General features: G+C 51.1%; 1 protein-coding gene across 3 annotated transcripts; it reads left to right on the top strand.

Moving 5' to 3' along the window:
• The first annotated feature begins 1,194 nt into the window (after positions 1-1,194).
• Positions 1,195-17,399, top strand: RD3 (RD3 regulator of GUCY2D). 3 transcript variants are annotated; one of them, XM_077937324.1, is made up of 3 exons: positions 1,195-1,402; positions 14,346-14,652; positions 16,943-17,399. In XM_077937324.1, the coding sequence occupies exons 2-3, from the start codon at positions 14,357-14,359 to the stop codon at positions 17,232-17,234; spliced, it is 588 nt and encodes a 195-aa protein (XP_077793450.1). In that variant the 5' UTR covers positions 1,195-1,402; positions 14,346-14,356; the 3' UTR covers positions 17,235-17,399. The 3 variants fall into 3 exon arrangements, with proteins under 3 accessions (XP_077793450.1, XP_077793452.1, XP_014972867.1); XM_077937326.1 differs by having other exon boundaries at positions 1,196-1,402; positions 14,413-14,652; XM_015117381.3 differs by lacking the exon at positions 1,195-1,402 and having other exon boundaries at positions 14,132-14,652.
• The last annotated feature ends 618 nt before the right edge of the window (positions 17,400-18,017 follow it).

Raw genomic sequence — 18,017 nt, 5'->3', positions numbered from 1 at the left:
AGTATATGATCCAGCTCCTGACTCAAGACCCTTGCCTGCTCGATGGATGAGGAGGGAAGGCGGATGGAACCAGCTGAGTGGAAGCAGCCACAGAGCAAGCACAAAGTGATAAATCACCCAGGGACGCAATCATGCAGGCAGGCAGGCGGGCAACCTGAGTCCATTTCATCAGCCATTGTTTAACTTCTTCTTGGCTGTACTTTCTGCTTTATTTCCAACACAATCAAAACCAGATGTGTTCATAAGTCACTTTATCACCCAGCACAGGATTACCTAAGATCTATTATAATGCAGCTTCATGCCCATTGCAGTATTCCCATGCCCCTCACAGGGCAGCGTGCATCTGTTTTAGTGCCACCTAATGTCTGTTAGGTACAAGCTGGCCCACACATGGCTCCTAGCCAGAACAGTCTACAAGTGACAGCGTGACCAGAGAGCAGAGACAGGAAGGAGGCCCAGACATGAGTGTGGGATGCCACAGAACAGCAACAGGATGCTTCGGCTAGCCCCAAATGTTATCTCAAATACCTCAACATCAATGTTTTATGTTCCATGTTCTCTTCTCCCTGGACAGCCCTCCTTCGGAAAGTCAGAACTGTCTGCTCTTGAGCTTGCCTTGAGGGAAGGAAATAATTTAGATAAGCAGAGAGGAAGACAGGCAAGGGATGTGGTGGGGCAAAGGCGGAGCTGTATCTTCACAGGTCCCTGTCCTCAGCACCCAGAATCACCCCCTCCCTGTAGGAGGGAGCTGATAGAAAGAGGGGCTCTCCATCCAGGAGCCACCCACCAGGCAGCTGGAAACATCTGCCAGCAGCAGGTACACCAGGGCTCAGCAGAGGGTTGGGTGAGCATGGTCTTGCCCAGTTTGTGCCACACTGAGCACCGGCTGGAGGAGGAAGGGGCCAGAATGCCATCTGGACACAAGTGCTCCCTCACCGCCTGGGCCTGGGTCACCTCAGGCTTTTGTGTCCGGATCAGCCACTCCCTCTACAGATAATGCTGCTCCAGGCAAAGAGGCTTAGGTGGGTCTCCAGGGCAACCACAGCTCAGGAGCTGGCCCGCCTCCATGGTTCATCAGGGAAGCTGTGGCTCCAGCCTCGCGGGACACACACACACACACACACACACACACACACACACACACACATACACACACACACACCGCAAACAACAGCCCAGGCTGGATCTCTCCTCCTGTCTCTTCTCTTGGTAAAACTTCTCAGAGACCCAAAGAGAAGCAAAATCCTAAGTCCAGTTGGCAGCAGCAGAGAAGCCCTGCTGTGGCTGCTCAACTTTCTTTTTTTCTCCTGAAAATATCTAGACACTCTCTTCTCCTAGACTGGGAAGCAGAACGCAGGCCCCCTGCTGCAACGCTGCACCTGAGCAGAGGCTGACCTCAGAGGTAAGACGGAGGTCTCCCCAGGAGACAGTCTTCCCCACCCGCACCCTGGCACAGCTGCACCTTTGGAAGTTAGGGCCGAGGTTTGGAGCTGGGTTGGGTGGCCTCAGGGGGTGTGGCAGGCTGGGGAGCCTAGAAAGCTGCCCACCTCCAGGACCCAGATGGCCACAGTGAGGCCCCTTTAGTCCTCATCAGTTCCACAGGAGTTGGAACCGATGAGGTTCCTACAGCATCCTCGGGGCTATAACCTGCCCCTTGTTTTGTAAACCTGTGGAAGCCATCACTTCCGCCTGTTCTGGAACTGCAAGCCTCTCGGGGAGGACCCAGCTCCAGCAGGTTCCCTTCTGCCTTTATAGAATGGACGCAGGCAGGGGGAAGGAAAGTGAAACCCAAATCAGAGGCTCTTGCATCAGTTTGCAAACTGTGATTCAAGCACCTACCAAGTCCAGGGCACAGAGTCAGGCTCTAGGGATGCAGTAGCACCCAGGGCACGAGGGTGATGGATGTGTCTCAGTCCCCTTGACCATGGAACAGTCTGTGCATCCCCGATAACATGCCCAGGAGAGCAGGCCCAGGCAGATTGGTGCAGGGTGGGGCACCAGGGAGAAGATCAGGCCTAGAAGGAAAGTCCAGCTGCAACTGAGGGAGGAGGGTCAGTCCTCTCCCACTGTGGTCAGTCAGACCTGTGTACATGCCCTCTCCTGGCTGCACCTCTGCCTCAGAATGGGGAGGACTGGCTGCCATTCACTCATTCATTCAGGAACCGCTTATCAAGTGCTACCATGTGCAGCAGATTCAACCCACATACCTCTCGCCCTTGCAGAGTTCATAGCTAGGTCGGGGAGAGATAAATACAACCAAAAACATGAGAAACGTGTTTGCTAGATGCTGTGGTGATGGGCCCTTGTGCCAGGCCCTGGTGACTGGGATCAGTGCTGCATGGGTGGGCGGCAGTGAGGGGCTGGCTGCTGGGAGGAGTTGTATCTTGAGGGGTTCCTGACAAACAAGCAGATGTCTGTCAGGTGGGCAGAGGATCCACAGGTCAGGCCCGCTCATACCTGGCTTAGTGGATTACAGGTTATTTTTCTATGATGCCAAAGAGAAATAAGGTCAATTTGCAATCTGTAAAGTTGGACTTGGGCTTTATCAAACACAGGGCTGGGAGGAAGATTCGCCAGAGAAGCACCTACTCTCTGCCTCCACTGAGAAGTCTCTGCCCAGACTGAGGGTCAGGCGTCAGCAGAGCCAGGCTACCCGTGCAGTGAAACAGCCGGTGCTCTGGGACAGCCTGACTCAGGTGCTGCTCCATGCCCGGGCCTGGTGGGTCACACAGGGCAGCCCCTCGCCCTGGCCTGCAGATGCCCAGCTCAGCTTCCGAGGCAGAGGACCCGGGCCAGGTCCCCTGGCCATGGCTCCCTTTGTATTGAGAAATTAGCCTTCCTGGGCAAGGTCTGCTCGCCCTCACTGTTTGACTGGGGCCAGCGCAGGGCCTCAGTTCTCACTAGAAGTGAGGGCACTCTGATCCCTCCTGCAGGGGGTCAGAGCCCTGCTTCCAGCTCCAAGGTCACACTCCCCATTGTTCCCACCATTGAGACATCCCTGGTCCCCCTCCGAGTGCCAACTGGAACCAGAGACTCCTCTTGCCCTTGAGGCACAACGGGAGAGTTCTTCCAGCACAGCTAACGAGCCACAGCTGGTAGTGGCACCTCCCAGGGAGCCACAGAAAAGACGCTATTCTCAGGGACGTTCAAAAATAGGCTGAAAGGAAGGCTCTGAGAGTGTGGGGGTGGAAGAGGTAATGAAGGGGAAAGGAAAGAGGAAAGAGAAGATCAGAGAATGGAAGATAACGGGCGTGGGTGAGTGACGCAGAAGGCAGAGACAGAACATGCGAGGGCTTCCCTATCATCTGCTCTGCTCTGTAAACCGGAGGCCGTGCCACCTGGGCCTTCTCTTGAAACAGGGAGGCTCAGTTCTCCCAGCATGGTGACCAGAAGCCAGGGATGGGGAAGGCCAGGAACAAAGCTGAGGTCAAGCTTGCACCAAGCCAGGAGATCCTTTACTTTTTGTGCCCACTTTGGGAGTCTGTGAAGCCTGTGGACACATTCTCAGAAAAATGCTTCTACATGCATAAAAGCAAATTCACTGGGTTACAAAGGAAATGAGCTCTACTGAAACGCAGCCATCAAAAAGAAAGAAAAAACGATCTGTGATACAGTAACCTGTGTGCTTCCCCATCAACATGTGAGATTATAAAACCTAGTAGCAAGTCTAATAAATGCCACAATTTCATAGCAGCGATGAGCATACTTAATAATTCAAGAATAACAACTTTAAAGCGTTTTGTGAAAAATCTGTGATTTCTGCTGGAGATAAAGCCACGGGGCTACTGATACTACTGTGGTCCATGGCCCTCATTCATAACTAAAGGAAATACCACATTTCAGCCAAAGGTTAGCAAAAATAAAGATGACTTTTTTCCCCACCCAAGTTCATAAATCTCTGAATTTTCCCTAGGACCCCAGGGTAAGAATCTGTACTAAGCGACAATGGTAGCCACTGATCTAGGTGAACCAGCTCATTGTTAGTTTATAAAAATAAAACATTTACACAGACATGACCTCATTTGATTTTCACAGTAACTTGAAGTAGGTACCTTTATTATTCCCTTATAGATTGGGGAAACTGAGGCTTGGGGCCATGAAGGTGACTTGGACACAGGTAGCTATGCGGGAGGGGAAGGGCGTAGGAACTGAATTCAGGTTTTCTCTGCTGAAGGCTGCGCTGTCTCCCCAAGCCCAGCCTGCTCCACCTGAGCTGGTGATCAAGCAGAGGCGGAGTGGGGGTGCAGCCAGGCCGCCCAGCATGCATCTGAGGTCAAAAGCAGTGGAGGTGGTGAGTGGGGGTGAGAGTGGGGAGGGTACTGGACCCCAGGCCCCAGGAATATGGGGAGAGGGAACAGAAGGCCTGTATGTGTCAATGAACAGCAGCAACTCTGTCCCCACGCTGGCTCCCAGACAAAGGAGGGAAACGCAGCCCAAAGATTCTTACTGAGGACCCCAAGGTGGATAGGGGTCTTAACAAGCAGAGTCCAGCCCATGCTCCTAGCTGGCTTTCATTTCTTTTCTTCTCGTTTTGTGTCGTCATTGGATTTGGTCATCTGTTTGCTCTCTACAGAGCCTTCAAGACCTCTTTACAGGTGGGTTTTTTTTTTTTTTTTTTTTTTTGACGGAGTCTTGTTTTGTCGCCTAGGCTGGAGTGCAGTGGCAACATCTTGGCTCACTGCAGCCTCCACCTCCCAGGTTCAAGCAATTCTCATGCCTCAGCCTCCTGAGTAGCTGGATTACAGGCACCCGCTGCCACACCTGGCTAATTTTTGTATTTTTAGTAGAGATGGGGTTTCACCATATTGGCCAGGCTGGTCTCAAATTCCTGGCCTCAAGTGATCTGCCTGCCTCAGCCTCCCAAAGTGCTGGGATTACAGTTGTGAGGCACCGCACGCGGCCTCCAGGTGAACTTTTTAGCCACCTGGTTGTGTCATAAGAATTACAACCCCTGATCACTGCACAGGATTTTTTTTTTTTTTTTTTTTTTTTTTTTTTTTTTGAGATGGAGTCTCGCTCTGCCACCCAGGCTGGAGTGCAGTGGCCGGATCTCAGCTCACTGCAAGCTCCGCCTCCCGGGTTCACGCCATTCTCCTGCCTCAGCCTCCCGAGTAGCTGGGAGTACAGGCGCCCGCCACCTCGCCCGGCTAGTTTTTTGTATTTTTTAGTAGAGACGGGGTTTCACCGTGTCAGCCAGGATGGTCTCGATCTCCTGACCTCGTGATCCGCCCGTCTCGGCCTCCCAAAGTGCTGGGATTACAGGCTTGAGCCACCGCGCCCGGCCTTGCACAGGATTTTTATAGTTTACCAAATGTTTTCATATATTGTCTCCCACCCGAGTCTCAGAGGAACCCTGTGGAGTGGGCTGAGCTGGCGTCTGAACACCGTATTATAAATGCAGAAACCAAGGCCTCACTGGTTAATGAGCTGTAGCGATTATGCAGAGAATAGTGGGCGGGTACTTCCTGGGCACACCCTGCGCTAATTATACAGCTGAGGCCTAGGAGTCCCCTTCCATTCAGGAGAGCTGTGCCTTTCGTGGCATCGCAATTGCCTGTCTGCTTGTTTTCCTCCCTCTCTTGAGTGTACACTCCTTGAGGGAGTCCCAGCACCTAGCACAGCGACAGGCAGGTCAGCGAGTGACCAGATGAGAACTCAGCCCTGCGCTTCAGTCTCCAGGCCCTAGGCCCTCCCCGCACACGCCACTGTGCAAGGCCTCAATGCCCAGGCTGGTGGGTGGAGAAAGGCTCAGCAGCAGAAATGAGCAGAATAGGAACTGCAAGCAGGAGTCCCTAGGAACAACGCAGGCCGTCAGGTAGAGTGAATCAGGAAGGCTTCCTGAACAAGTGAATTTTGAGGTAGAGTTTTTCCAACTTTTAAACTGTGAATATGCATAAACATGCAGAAATATGCAATAAATATCCATCAATATTCCCCAGATACAACAATTGCTAATATTTTGCCATATTTGCCCTTGTAGGGGCCAAGGGCTTGGCCCTATGAAGGTTCACTTAAAAATCACCTCAAGAAAGGCTGATTAATTGGAGAAAAGGCGTACACATTTATCACGAATGCATACATGGGGAGAATCACAGAGGCACTGCTCACCCCACACTGGGGTTCGGAAGCGTATATACCTACCACCCTGGCAAAGCGAGTTATGGGAGGGGGAGAAGAGCAGTTCTGGTGAGAGGATTACTAGGGAGAATGAATGGGGAAGGGATCAAAAATGAACTTGTACATTATCCTGTGAGAAGGTCTGTTCAGGTGGGGGCTCGTTCTCAGTCTTAAGGGAAGAAAAAAAACATTGTTCCCTTTGGTGGATCTGGATCTTAGGCAGACAAAGGGCTTTGGAAGAGACAGTGGCCATGGGGAGGGCCAGAGAGACCAGGAGGCTTCTTCAGCTCAGCATATGCAATGCCATATCTTGGGATATTAGTTTCTGAGCCCCAACACCCTGTTTATGGGGTGTGTGTATACATATTTATGTAACGTTTTCTGAACTATTTGAATCTAAGATATTGTAGACACTCGTAAACACTTCCACACCTCCTAAGATTGAGCTATTGGCCAGTATTCCACAGATCGTTTTTTTTTTGTTTTTTTTTTTTTCTTTTTTTGGAGACAGAGTTTCGCTCTTGTCACCCAGGCTGGAGTGCAATGCTGCACTCTGGGCTCACGGCAACCTTGGCCTCCTGGGTTCAAGCCATTCTCCTGCTTCAGCCTCCCAAGTAGCCAGGATTACAGGCGTGCACCATCACGCCTGGCTGATTTTTGTATTATTAGTAGAGACGGGGTTTCACCATGTTGGCCAGGCTGGTCTGGAACTCCTGACCACTGGTGATCCACCCGCCTCGGCCCCCTAAAGGGCTGGGATTACAGGCGTGAGCCACCGTGCCTGGCCCCATGGATCATTTTCTAACATCCAGCTCATATTCAAATTTCCTCAGCTATCCTAATTTTTTTTTGTTTGAGTCGGAGTCGCTCTCTGTCACCCAGGCTGGAATGCAGTGGTGCGATCTTGGCTCACTGCAACCTCTGCCTCCCAGGTTCAAGCAATTCTTCCTCCTCAGCCTCCTGAGTAGCTGGGATTACAGGTGCCCACCACCGCCCCCGGCTAATTTTTGTATTTTTAGTAGAGGTGGGGTTTCACTGTGTTGCCCAGGCTGGTCTCAAACTCCTGACCTGAGGTGATCCACCCACCTTGGCCTCCCAAAGTGCTGGGATTATAGGTGTGAGCCACCACACCCAGCATTTTTTTCTTTTAAATATAAAGAAGGGGATCTTTCCTAACTTGATAAAGGGTGTCTCCTCCTTTTTTTTTTTTTTTTTTGAGATGGGGGTCTCACTCTGTCACTCAGGCTGAAGTGCAGTGGCGCGATCGCAACTCACTGCAACCACTACCTCCCAGGCTCAAGTTATCCTCCCACCTCAGCCTCCCGAGTAGTTGGGACTACAGGCGCGTGCCACGTCACCTGGCTAATTTTTTTATATTTTTGGTAGAGATGGAGTTTCACCATGTTGCCCAGGCTGGTCTCGAACTCCTGAACTCAAACTTCCCAAAGTGCTGGGATTACGGGCATGAGACATCGTGCCTGGCCTATCCTAATTTTTTAAAACAAGGATTCAGTGTTAGTGTGGTTGAGGCTGGTTATAAGTGCCATTGACTGAGTAGGAACCATTCATCACAGGAAGACTCTGAGGACACCATGGCACTGCCACTCACCAGGTGGTGAGCCAAGTGTGGGGGCCTCGGGGCTTACACTGAGGAGTTGGCTCTGCCACAGTGGTGAATCTGGAGCCAGGCGGTGTAGCAAATTGTGCCAGATACTTAGCGAAGGTTGCTCTTGCTATTGTTTAACAGACCTCCCCCAGGCACCACGTCCTTCCCAGTCTCAGCCGAGGTTCAGGTTCTGGGCATACCCTGGGATAAGGCGGCACCCTCTGGAGTCTGTCTAGCCTGCCCACCTGCCTCTCTGTCTCTGTTCTTCCTCCCTCTCTCTCCCTCCCTCCTTTGCCCTTAAGAACTTAATCGGACCCACTGAAGAGCCTTCTGGGGGAGCAGCTGGCACCAGGGACAGAAATAGCACCAGCAGAAATCTTGTCTCTGCCAAAGCTTCCAGTCCTGGCCAGAGTTGCGGGGAGTGAGGGGACGGGAAGGAGGTGACTCAGAACACCCTCCTCCCCTGTGAGACCCTTCACCTTGGCCAAAGAGGCTCAGAGCCCACAAAATTCAGGACTCAGGTGGGATCATCCCACTCAGCCCCTGCCATCTGGAGTTGGGAGAGGCGGGTGACAAAGCACCTTTTCTAGCGGCCAGCTCAGGTCGGGAGACTTAAGCCCAGCAAAGCAGGACCCCATACAGGCTGCACCCCAGAATGTACTTGGGCTTGCTTCTGGCCTTACTCTGCCTCGAGGTGAGGCGTCTGGGGGTCCAGTAGACATGCCACCCTGTGGGCACTTCCCTTCGAGATCAGGCTTAGAGACCGAAATCAGAATTCCCTGCCAGACAGTCGCCCACCTACTTCCCCACAGAAGGGGCCACTGAGCAGGGCAGATGGCACTGCCAGTGAGAAACCCTAAGTCAGAGGGTGGCAAAGAGGTGGCTGGTTGCGGGGGTGTGGCTGGGTCTTGGAGGTGAAAGCTGGGGTGTCCCCACACGTGTTTGCAAGGCCCCTTACCATGTGGGATGAAACGGAGCGGGGAAGAGAGGGAGGCTGGCTGAGGGCCGGGAGCTGTCCCAACCCACCTCCATGTGCCAGAAAACTCTGAGGAGTCCAAGAATGCTGTCTGAATCTCCTCCTCCACATTGTTAGGAAGGTGTGGTTGACAAGGAAGGAAATGGAACACGCTTTATTTAATAGTTTGTTAGCTTATGTTGTTATGCCCAGACCGTTTATTCCCCGAAGAAGACCACCAGAGTCCAGAGTCAAAGCTAAGCAGCAAGGATCTTTATTACAGGTTCGAACCTGGAACTCTCCTTCGCTCGTGAAACGAGACGGGCAGGAGAGCTCCCCCACTCAGCTCCGAACAATGTTATATAGTCTAAGAAAAGTGGGCATAGAGTTATTATACAAATCAGATATATGATTGGCTAGTGTTTGAACAAGGCGATTTGGCTAACTATGATTGGTTCCTGCCATTTCTGATATTTTGGTTCAAACTTTGAGGCGGGAGAGCAGGTTTATGGCAGCAAGAGTTTATCTTACTTAAACACGTCTTGTGACCTTGCCTCAGAACTTACAAAATCTCTGGTATGTGCAAAACAAAATCTCTGGTACGTGCAGAAAACCAGGTACTCACAGAACTTACGGAATCTCTGGTATGTGCAAAGATTAGAGAGCAGAACAGGGGTGTAGCGGGTGGGGGGCGGGTACACATCTATCTTTGTGTCCTTTCAATGTGGCCATGGCATGGATATTCTGAGGTCTATTTGCCCTGGAGGCAAAAGTTATCTTCAGTGTCTCCCATTTCTTCACTCACATTTCTCCCGGCCACAGGAGAACCCTCTATTGCCAAGCCACTCTCTTGCAATCTTCTTTCCGCTCAAACGCAAACTCAGATTAAGAAGAAAAAAAGCTCCCTAAGAAGCTTTGAAAAATGCCTTCTTGTTCAGGGTCAGTTCAGGTCAGGTCTGTGGGGCTTGTTCCTTGATTCAGCTGTTATAGCTTCTCCATCATTTATTCCTTCCTTTGTTCTGGCACTCATTCATTCATTTGTTTGCTATTTATTAAGTGCCTACTGACTATGTGTCCAGCGCCAGGGATGGAAAGGGGAATAAGGCACAGGCCCCCTACATACCACACTCGGGGTCAGGGGAGGTAGGCAGTCATGTTCCGTAAAGTGCTCCTGAGCTCTGAAAAACACCTGTGCAGAGTGCATTAGGGGACAAGGTAGAGAGTGGCCACATCTACCTGGGAGGTGGGAAGGTCAAGAAAACCTTCTGAGGAGACCCTAGACCTGGTCTCCACGAGAATGGGCAGGCATTTCAGGCAGAGGGAGGAATATGACAAAGGCATGGAGCTGTGCAATAGCCTAGCACATTCAGTAGCCCTTGCAGGAATGAGTGACTCCGCATGCTTGTAGTACTCTTCAGCAGCTACACCATTCACTCTTTTGGTGCTAAGCATCAAGCTAACCCATATACTTTGAAAAACACAAACCCTCCAGGGAAAGTGATACATTCAGTTACATTTGCAGTCTTTGTGCCTGAACTGATGGAATCCTTTAGCCTTAGGCGAGGCTCCTGATGCTCCTGGCTCTCTGGCCATAACACCTCCACTCCTGCACTCCCACTCCCCAGTACCCCCAGTACACACAGTACTGCCTAACCGCTTTATTCTGGGCACATACAGCAGGTAAGAGCTAAGAAGTACTCTTAAGTAGCTACTACTGACCCCAGGAGTAGGGTCTAATGGTTCGTCCTTTCGTCCCACCCTCCCAGGAAGGGGTCAGCTGTGTAATCTGAAGCCTCCATTGGTGATAGGCTTAGGTTGAGTGGAGAATGAAAGTTTTCAGATTGTTTTTGTTTTTTTTTTTTTTTTTGAGTTGGAGTCGCTCTGTCACCCAGGCTGGAATGCAGTGGCGCCATCTCGGCTCACCGAAACCTCCACCTCCCCAGTTCAAACGATTCTCCTGCCTCAGCCTCCTGAGTAGCTGGGACTACAGGCGTGTGCCACCATGCCCAGATAATTTTTGTATTTTTAGTAGAGACAGGGTTTCACCGTGTTGGCCAGGATGTTCTTGAACTCCTGGCTTCAAGTTATCCACCCTCCTCCGCCTCCCAAAGTGCTGGGATTACAGGCATCAGGCATCGCCTGGCCTGTTTTCAGATTTCTTAATTCTGTTGGTTGCTAAAGGAGTTGGTCATTCAAATCTCCATCTTAAGTAGGGATTTAGGTGTGGCCTTCCAGAAGGCTGCTGCTACCCCATCATAATATTCTCCTTTGGTCTGATTATTTACCTTAACAATTCATTTCTCTGGATTAAGCACTGGGGTGCAGGGTGGTGGGAGGGTGGCTATCGGGAGAACCCGCTCCCGATGTTTAACGTGGGTTCTTTTCTATTTCCTAAGTGTCTCGGCTGGGTTGAGAAATAAAGGGAAAGAGCACAAGAGAGAGAAATTTAAAGCTGGGTGTTGGGGGGAGACATCACATGTCGGCAGGATCAGTGATGTTCCTTGCGCGGCAAAACCAGCAAATTTTTATCAGCGATTTTCAAAAGGGGAGGGAGTGCACGAATAGGGTGTGGGTCACAGAGATCACATACTTCACAAGGTAATAAAATATCACAAAGCAAATGGAGGCAGGGCGAGATCACATGACCACCGGATGAGGTGAAATTAAAATTGCTAATGAAGTTCCGGGCACGCATTGTCATTGATAACATCTTATCAGGAAACAGGGTTTGAGAGCAGGTAACCTGTCTGACCACAATTTATTAGGCAAGAATTTTCCTCGTCCTAATAAGCCTGGGAGCGCTACAGGAGACCGGGGCTTATTTCATCCCTTCGGCTTCGACCATAAAAGATGGGATGCCTTAAAAGGGGCCGTCTATAGGCCTGCCCTCAGGGCCCATTCTCTTTCTCAGGGATGTTTCTTGCTGAGAAAACGAATTCAGCGATATTTCTCCTATTTGCTTGTGAAAGAGGAGAAATATAGCTCTGTTCCGTTCGGCTCACCTGTGGCCAGTCCAAAGTTACCTCTCTTGTTCCCTGAACATCGCTGTTATCCTGTTCTTTTTTTTAAGATGTCCAGATTTCATATTGTTCAAACACATATGCTCTACAAACAATTTGTGCAGTTGATACAATCACAGGGTCCTGAGGCGACATTCATCCTCCTCAGCTTAAAATGACGGGATTGGCCGGGCGCGGTGGCTCAAGCCTGTAATCCCAGCACTTTGGGAGGCCGAGACGGGCGGATCACGAGGTCAGGAGATCGAGACCATCCTGGCTAACACGGTGAAACCCCGTCTCTACTAAAAAATACAAAAAACTAGCCGGGCGAGGTGGCGGGTGCCTGTAGTCCCAGCTTCTCGGGAGGCTGAGGCAGGAGAATGGCGTGAACCCGGTAGGCGGAGCTTGCAGTGAGCTGAGATCCGGCCACTGCACTCCAGCCTGGGCGACAGAGCGAGACTCCGTCTCAAAAAAAAAAAAAAGAAAAAAGAAAAAAAAGATGACGGCGTTAAGAGACTAAAGTAAAGATAGGCATAGGAAACACAAGGGTATTGATTGGGGAAGTGATGTGTCCATGAAATCTTCACAAATTATGTTCAGAGATTACCGTAAAGATAGGTGTAAGAAATTATAAAAGTATTAATTTGGGGAACTAATAAATGTCCATGAAATCTTCACAATTTATGTTCTTCTGCCGTGGCTTCAGCTGGTCCCTCCATTTGGGGTCCCTGACTTCCCACAACAGGTGGCCTAAAAATGCAAGTGTCCTAGGGAGGTGTCACCTCCCTCACCACCATGATGTTGAGACTGAGTTCATCTGACCTCTTTTCTCTGCATATGGAGGGTCTAAGCAGAAATGGGATCATTGGTGCATGGAAGGGGGAACTTCTTGGAGAGAGAAAAGTGCAGAAAGGGGAAGTGGGGCACCTTGAAGACCCACTTCAGGCTTTAGCTCGGGAATGTCATTTCCCTTCACTGTGGTCAGAATCACAGACTACATCTGACAGGTCATGGAGTAGCTCATTCACCCATTCATTCATTCACTCATTCATTCATCTACTCGGTCTGTCCTTCACCAAACTTGTATTGATCAGGCCCATGTGGGGGCTCCATGATGAGTTAGGCTCACTGCTGTCATACCTCCAGCTGTCTCACCTTGTTCTATGGCCGGATCCTGTCTCCACCTGGGACCCCTTCTCCATCAGCCCACATGTCTGAAGCTCGCACTCACTTCTCAGCCCACTCTGGCCCCTTTCACTGTCTAGGGTCACTCCTTCCCCTCCCACATCAGTGCTGACTCTGTGCTTCACCAGCAGAGTTCCCTCTCTCCATTGATGTTGCAGCATTTACTCAATAAATATTGCCTTTCCTGGAGAGCAGGATCCTGGCATCCTTTCGTGTTTATGTCCCTCCACAGATGTGTACACAGTACTTGATTAATGCTGAATGAATGAATGAATGGTGGGTAAGTTGGTTTTTTTCAGGTTAATGTTAATCCCATACAGTTCTTTTTTTTTTTTTTTTTTTGAGTCAGAGTTTTGCTCTTGTTGCCCAGGCTGGAGCGCAATGGCATGATCTCAGCTGACTGCAACCTCCGCCTCCTGGGTTCAGGCAATTCTCCTGCCTCAGCCTCCCGAGTAGCTGGGATTACAGGCATGCGCCACCATGCCTGGCTAATTTTGTATTTTTAATAGAGACAGGGTTTCTTCACGTTGGTCAGGCTTGTCTTGAACTCCTGACCTCAGGTGATCTTCCCGCCTTGACCTCCCAAAGTGTTGGGATTACAGGCGTGAGCCACCACGGCTGGCCAACCCCATAGAATTCTGTGTCTTTCGTCAATAGGCTGGAGGCATTTAAAAACTGAGGGTGTTTTCCTGGTACACTGACATAGGATGTATCTGTTCTGAGTGTGTGTGTGTGTATGTGAGTGTGTGAGTGTGTGTATGTGTTCCCCTTAAATCATAGGGAAAGCTTGTGCTCAGCCATAGTCCATATGTTTCCTGCTTTGTTGGGAGTTAGTGGGGATTCAGGAGGCCCTTTCTCTGGGCACAATCCTGGAGATGCTTTAAGGATCATAACCACAAGAGTCTCTTACTTTTATGTGATGCCTACAGTGTACAAAGTTTATTCACAGCTGCTTCTCACAACAGCCCTATGTTTTTTGTTTTTATTTTTGTTTTTGTTTTTTTGAAATGGAGTCTCGCTCTGTCGCCCAGGCTGGAGTGCAGTGGCACGATCTCGGCTCACTGCAAGCTCTGCCTCCCGGGTTCACGCCATTCTCCTGCCTCAGCCTCCAGGGTAGCTGGGACTACAGGTGCCCACCACCACACTTGGCTAATTTTTTGTATTTTTAGTAGAGATGGGGTTCACCGTGTTAGCCAGGATGGTCTTGACCTCCTGACCTCGTGATCCGCCGGCCTCAGCCTCCCAAAGTGCTGGGATTATAGGCGTGAGCCACCGCGCCCGGCACAACAGCCCTATCTTGTCTTACAGAATTAGAAATGATTGCTCAGGGAAATTAAGCCACCTACTTGAGGCCACTCAGCTGTTAGGGCGGAGCAGGTCTTCTCCCCTGGGTCCCAGCTCTCCTCTCTCCCCCTTGGGTTCCCAGGTTCCCCACCCTAACAGAGGGGCCCAGGAAAGATGCACACCTGTCCTGTCTCAGCAGGGCCAGGGGCTATGTCTCTCATCTCATGGCTTCGGTGGAACGAGGCCCCATCCCGACTGTCCTCCAGGAGCCCTGCTGAGATGGTGCTGGAGACACTTATGATGGAGCTGACCGGGCAGATGCGAGAGGCTGAGAGGCAGCAGCGGGAGCGCAGCACTGCGGTCAGGAAGGTCTGCACCGGTGTGGACTACAGCTGGCTGGCCAGCACACCCCGGCCCACCTATGACCTCAGCCCCAGTGAGCGGCTGCAGCTGGAGGATGTCTGCGTTAAGATCCACCCATCCTATTGTGGGCCTGCCATCCTCAGGTGAGCACTGGGATGGGGATCCCTGCTGGGCTGCAGGCTCCAGGAAAGGTGGCTGCAGTGGCAGGGGCCTGAAGCCACCAGGACTAGAGCCAGGGAGCCTGGATGACCTAGTTACCTGTTAGAAGGAGCAAGAGGGGAAAAGGAATCTGAAAGAGACCATGAAACGCTGGGCTAGGGTTGGGGGTCCAGCAGGAGGCAGGATGCAGAAGGCTGCTCCTGGAGGCGTGTGAGTTTTGATTCAAGAGAACACAATACCCTTGAGTTTTCTCTTCTCCTTGCCCAGATTGTTATTGTCCTGGATTTTAACTTACCTGGCTTCTTTTCTTTCGTCAGTTTACCTTCAATATTACCTTCTTGGAGAAGTTTTCCCAGACATTTCTCCAAAATCAGATTCTTAATTATCCTAGCTTACGTTAGCTTTCATGCTAGTCTGCCCACAGATGAGTGTGTGTGTATGTGTGTGTGTGTGTGTGTATGAGAGTGTGTGTGAGTGTGAGAAAGTGTGTGTGTGTATGAGAGTGTGTGAGAGTGTGTGTGAGAAAGTGTGTATGTGTATGAGAGTGTGTGTGAGAGTGTGTGTGTGTATGAGAGTGTGTGTGAGAGAGTGTGTGTGTGAGTGTGTATGAGTGTGTGAGAGTGTGTGTGAGTGTGTGTGAGTGTGTGAAAGTGTGAGAGTGTGTGTGTGTGAGTGTGTGAGTGTGTGTGAGAGTGAGTGTGTGTGTGAGTGTGTATGAAAGTGTGTGTGAGAGTGTGTGTGTGAGTGTGTGTGAGTGTATGTGTGAGAGTGTGTGTGAGTGTGTGTGAGTGTGTGAGTATGAAAGTGTGTGAGAGTGTGTGTGTGTGAGAGTGTGTGTGTGAGTGTGTGTGAGTGTGTGTGTGTGTGTGTGAGAGTGTGTTTGTGTGAGAGTGTGTGTGTGAGTGTGTGTGAGAGAGTGTGTGTGTGAGAGTGTGTAGGAAGGGTTCAGACAGAATTCTGGGGCACTGCACATTTAGAGCTTGGGTACAACTATGTTCCTTGAATTTAAATGTAATCCTACCGAAGCTGTGACCACATGGTCCTGTCTCAGAAGAATCAGTGCTGTTCTCAAAGAAGCATCGAGTAATTTCAAAATAACTCAAGTTCTTTATCTACATTTCTCTTTGTAAAGGAATATAAATCCACAATAAAACATCTTAACATTCCTGTTAGTCTCCCAAAATCTTCCCTCACCCATCCCTTTAACTAACATATGCATTTATTGTACACCTTTTTCTTTGAAATTCTCTTTAAAAACTCCTCTCCTTCAGCCCCATTCACCTTCTTCAGCCCCGTCCACACTCCTTGGTTTCTGTAGAGCTTTTACCACCCCACCCCTTTTTTCCTCCGGGTGGAGAACCTTACCCTCCCCCAGCTTTCTGAATCTGGACTGCAGAAGCCTCCCAAAGCCTATCTATTCCAGAAGCACCTGGGGACAGGGGTGGGTCATGGGGTGGAGCTGCTGAAAAGGGCACCTGGGCTGGCAAATGAAACCTCAAAAGTGAGGGGGAAGACTGAGTGCACACAGGTCATGATTGTCCTGTCTCATTTCCGGTCTCATGTCACTGCTGAGAAGTCCTGACTCTCAATCTGGTGGAGGAAACCTGGTATTAAATAGACTTGCCAGCATTAACTCGTGAGCTCTAAGCAAAGATAGCCTAGGCAGAGTAAACAGCTTGGGAAATCACACAGGGCCTTGGGAGAACCTGGGACATGTTGGGGCCACAAGTGATTCTTCCCAGCTGATGTGCAGAGTCTTCCAGGGAAGTATCAGGGGACCCCTGTGCATGGCAAACAGCGCACCTGGAAGGAATAGCACAGGGGCAGTGACATAATCAGATATAGGTTTCAGAAAGATCATGCTGGCCAGGAGGTGGAGAAGAGACAGGAGCGGCCTAGCCAGAAGGCCTCCCATCAGTAAGGCTGCCACTGCAAAGGGCTCCCCTTAATGCTGTATCATCAACAACCTTAGGTAAGTGTCAGGATCTTTACATACCTTAGTTCATTATAGCTCACAAAAAGGCAGCTGTCATCTCAGATTACAGACGAGGAGGCTAAGGCCAATGGAGGCCAGAGGTGGCAGGGCTGAGATTTGAATTTAGGATTAGTTGAATCAGTAGCAACGTGGGGTGGTTCCTGATTCGCTTCAGGAGCAGGGTGGAGTGGACTAACTGGCCACAAGGATGCACGGGCAGCCCCTCGGGGTTAGACGCCCCGGGGTGCCAGGCCCGCTGTTGTGGATGAATGGCCCCAGCGCCCTCCCCTCCCCCCCAGGTTCCGGCAGCTGCTGGCGGAGCAGGAGCCCGAGGTGCAGGAGGTGTCCCAGATTTTCCGCTCGGTGCTGCAGGAGGTTCTGGAGAGGATGAAGCAGGAAGAGGAGGCCCACAAGCTGACGCGCCAGTGGAGCCTGCGGCCCCGTGGCAGCCTGGCCACCTTCAAGACCCGCGCGCGCATCTCCCCCTTCGCCAGCGACATCAGGACCATCTCCGAGGACGTGGAGCGGGACGCGCCGCCGCCACTGCGGTCCTGGAGCATGCCCGAATTCCGGGCGCCCAAAACCAACTGATCGCGGCCGCTCCCCTGCCCAGAAGCGGAGCCGTCTGCAGGGGGAATGATAGGCCGGTGACTGGAGCGCCGGGCCCTGGAACCTCCTCACCTAGCCCTGAAGAGGAGACCCAAGAGGCGGCCGCATCCCAAGACGCTGCTGTAAAATGAAGCTCCATCTTCCTCCTCTGGCCACAAAGCCGAGTCAGGTCGTAGAGCGGCACCGCCTTCGCCCTCTCCTGCGCGAGTCTGCGGGAGTAGCCCCTTCCCTAACTGGCAGATTCAAGGTTTTGAAAGACAGACCATTGCCCCATCCTCATCTCCTGCTTCTGTCTAAAAGGGGACAGTTGCCCTGCCTTTTTGCAAGACCTAGATTCTCACCCCAATTTCAGGGATGTCCCATTCACTCCCCTACCCCCATCCCCTCCCCTACCCCCATCCCCAGTGCTAAGGGACCTGTTGGATGGTATCCATTCTTGCTAGTGACTGGCTGAGCTCACCACTGCAGACGGGTCACAGCCTTATGGGCAGGCACAGCTGGAAGGGACCAGAGAGACAATTAGATCCACTCTTTTCAGCTAGTAAATGTGGAACTTGAGGCTCAGACAGGGACACTTGTTTTGCCTTTAACTGCAGCCAGCTGCTCATGAACAGTGAGATTGTTCCTGCAAAAATAGTGTCTGTTCTTGAGTTTGGAACCCTGGGCTATGAAGGGACAGATCCAAAGGCTACATCTCTACCTACCTGTGGCCTGATCCATCTCTTACCTTGGCACTGGGATGAGAATCTCAGCTGCTCTCCAAGA

The sequence above is a fragment of the Macaca mulatta genome, chromosome 1 (assembly GCF_049350105.2).
Source record: "Macaca mulatta isolate MMU2019108-1 chromosome 1, T2T-MMU8v2.0, whole genome shotgun sequence".
Taxonomy (NCBI): Eukaryota; Metazoa; Chordata; class Mammalia; order Primates; family Cercopithecidae; genus Macaca; species Macaca mulatta.
Note: the sequence above shows the minus strand (reverse complement) of the source record. Positions and strands in the feature narration are given on the sequence as shown.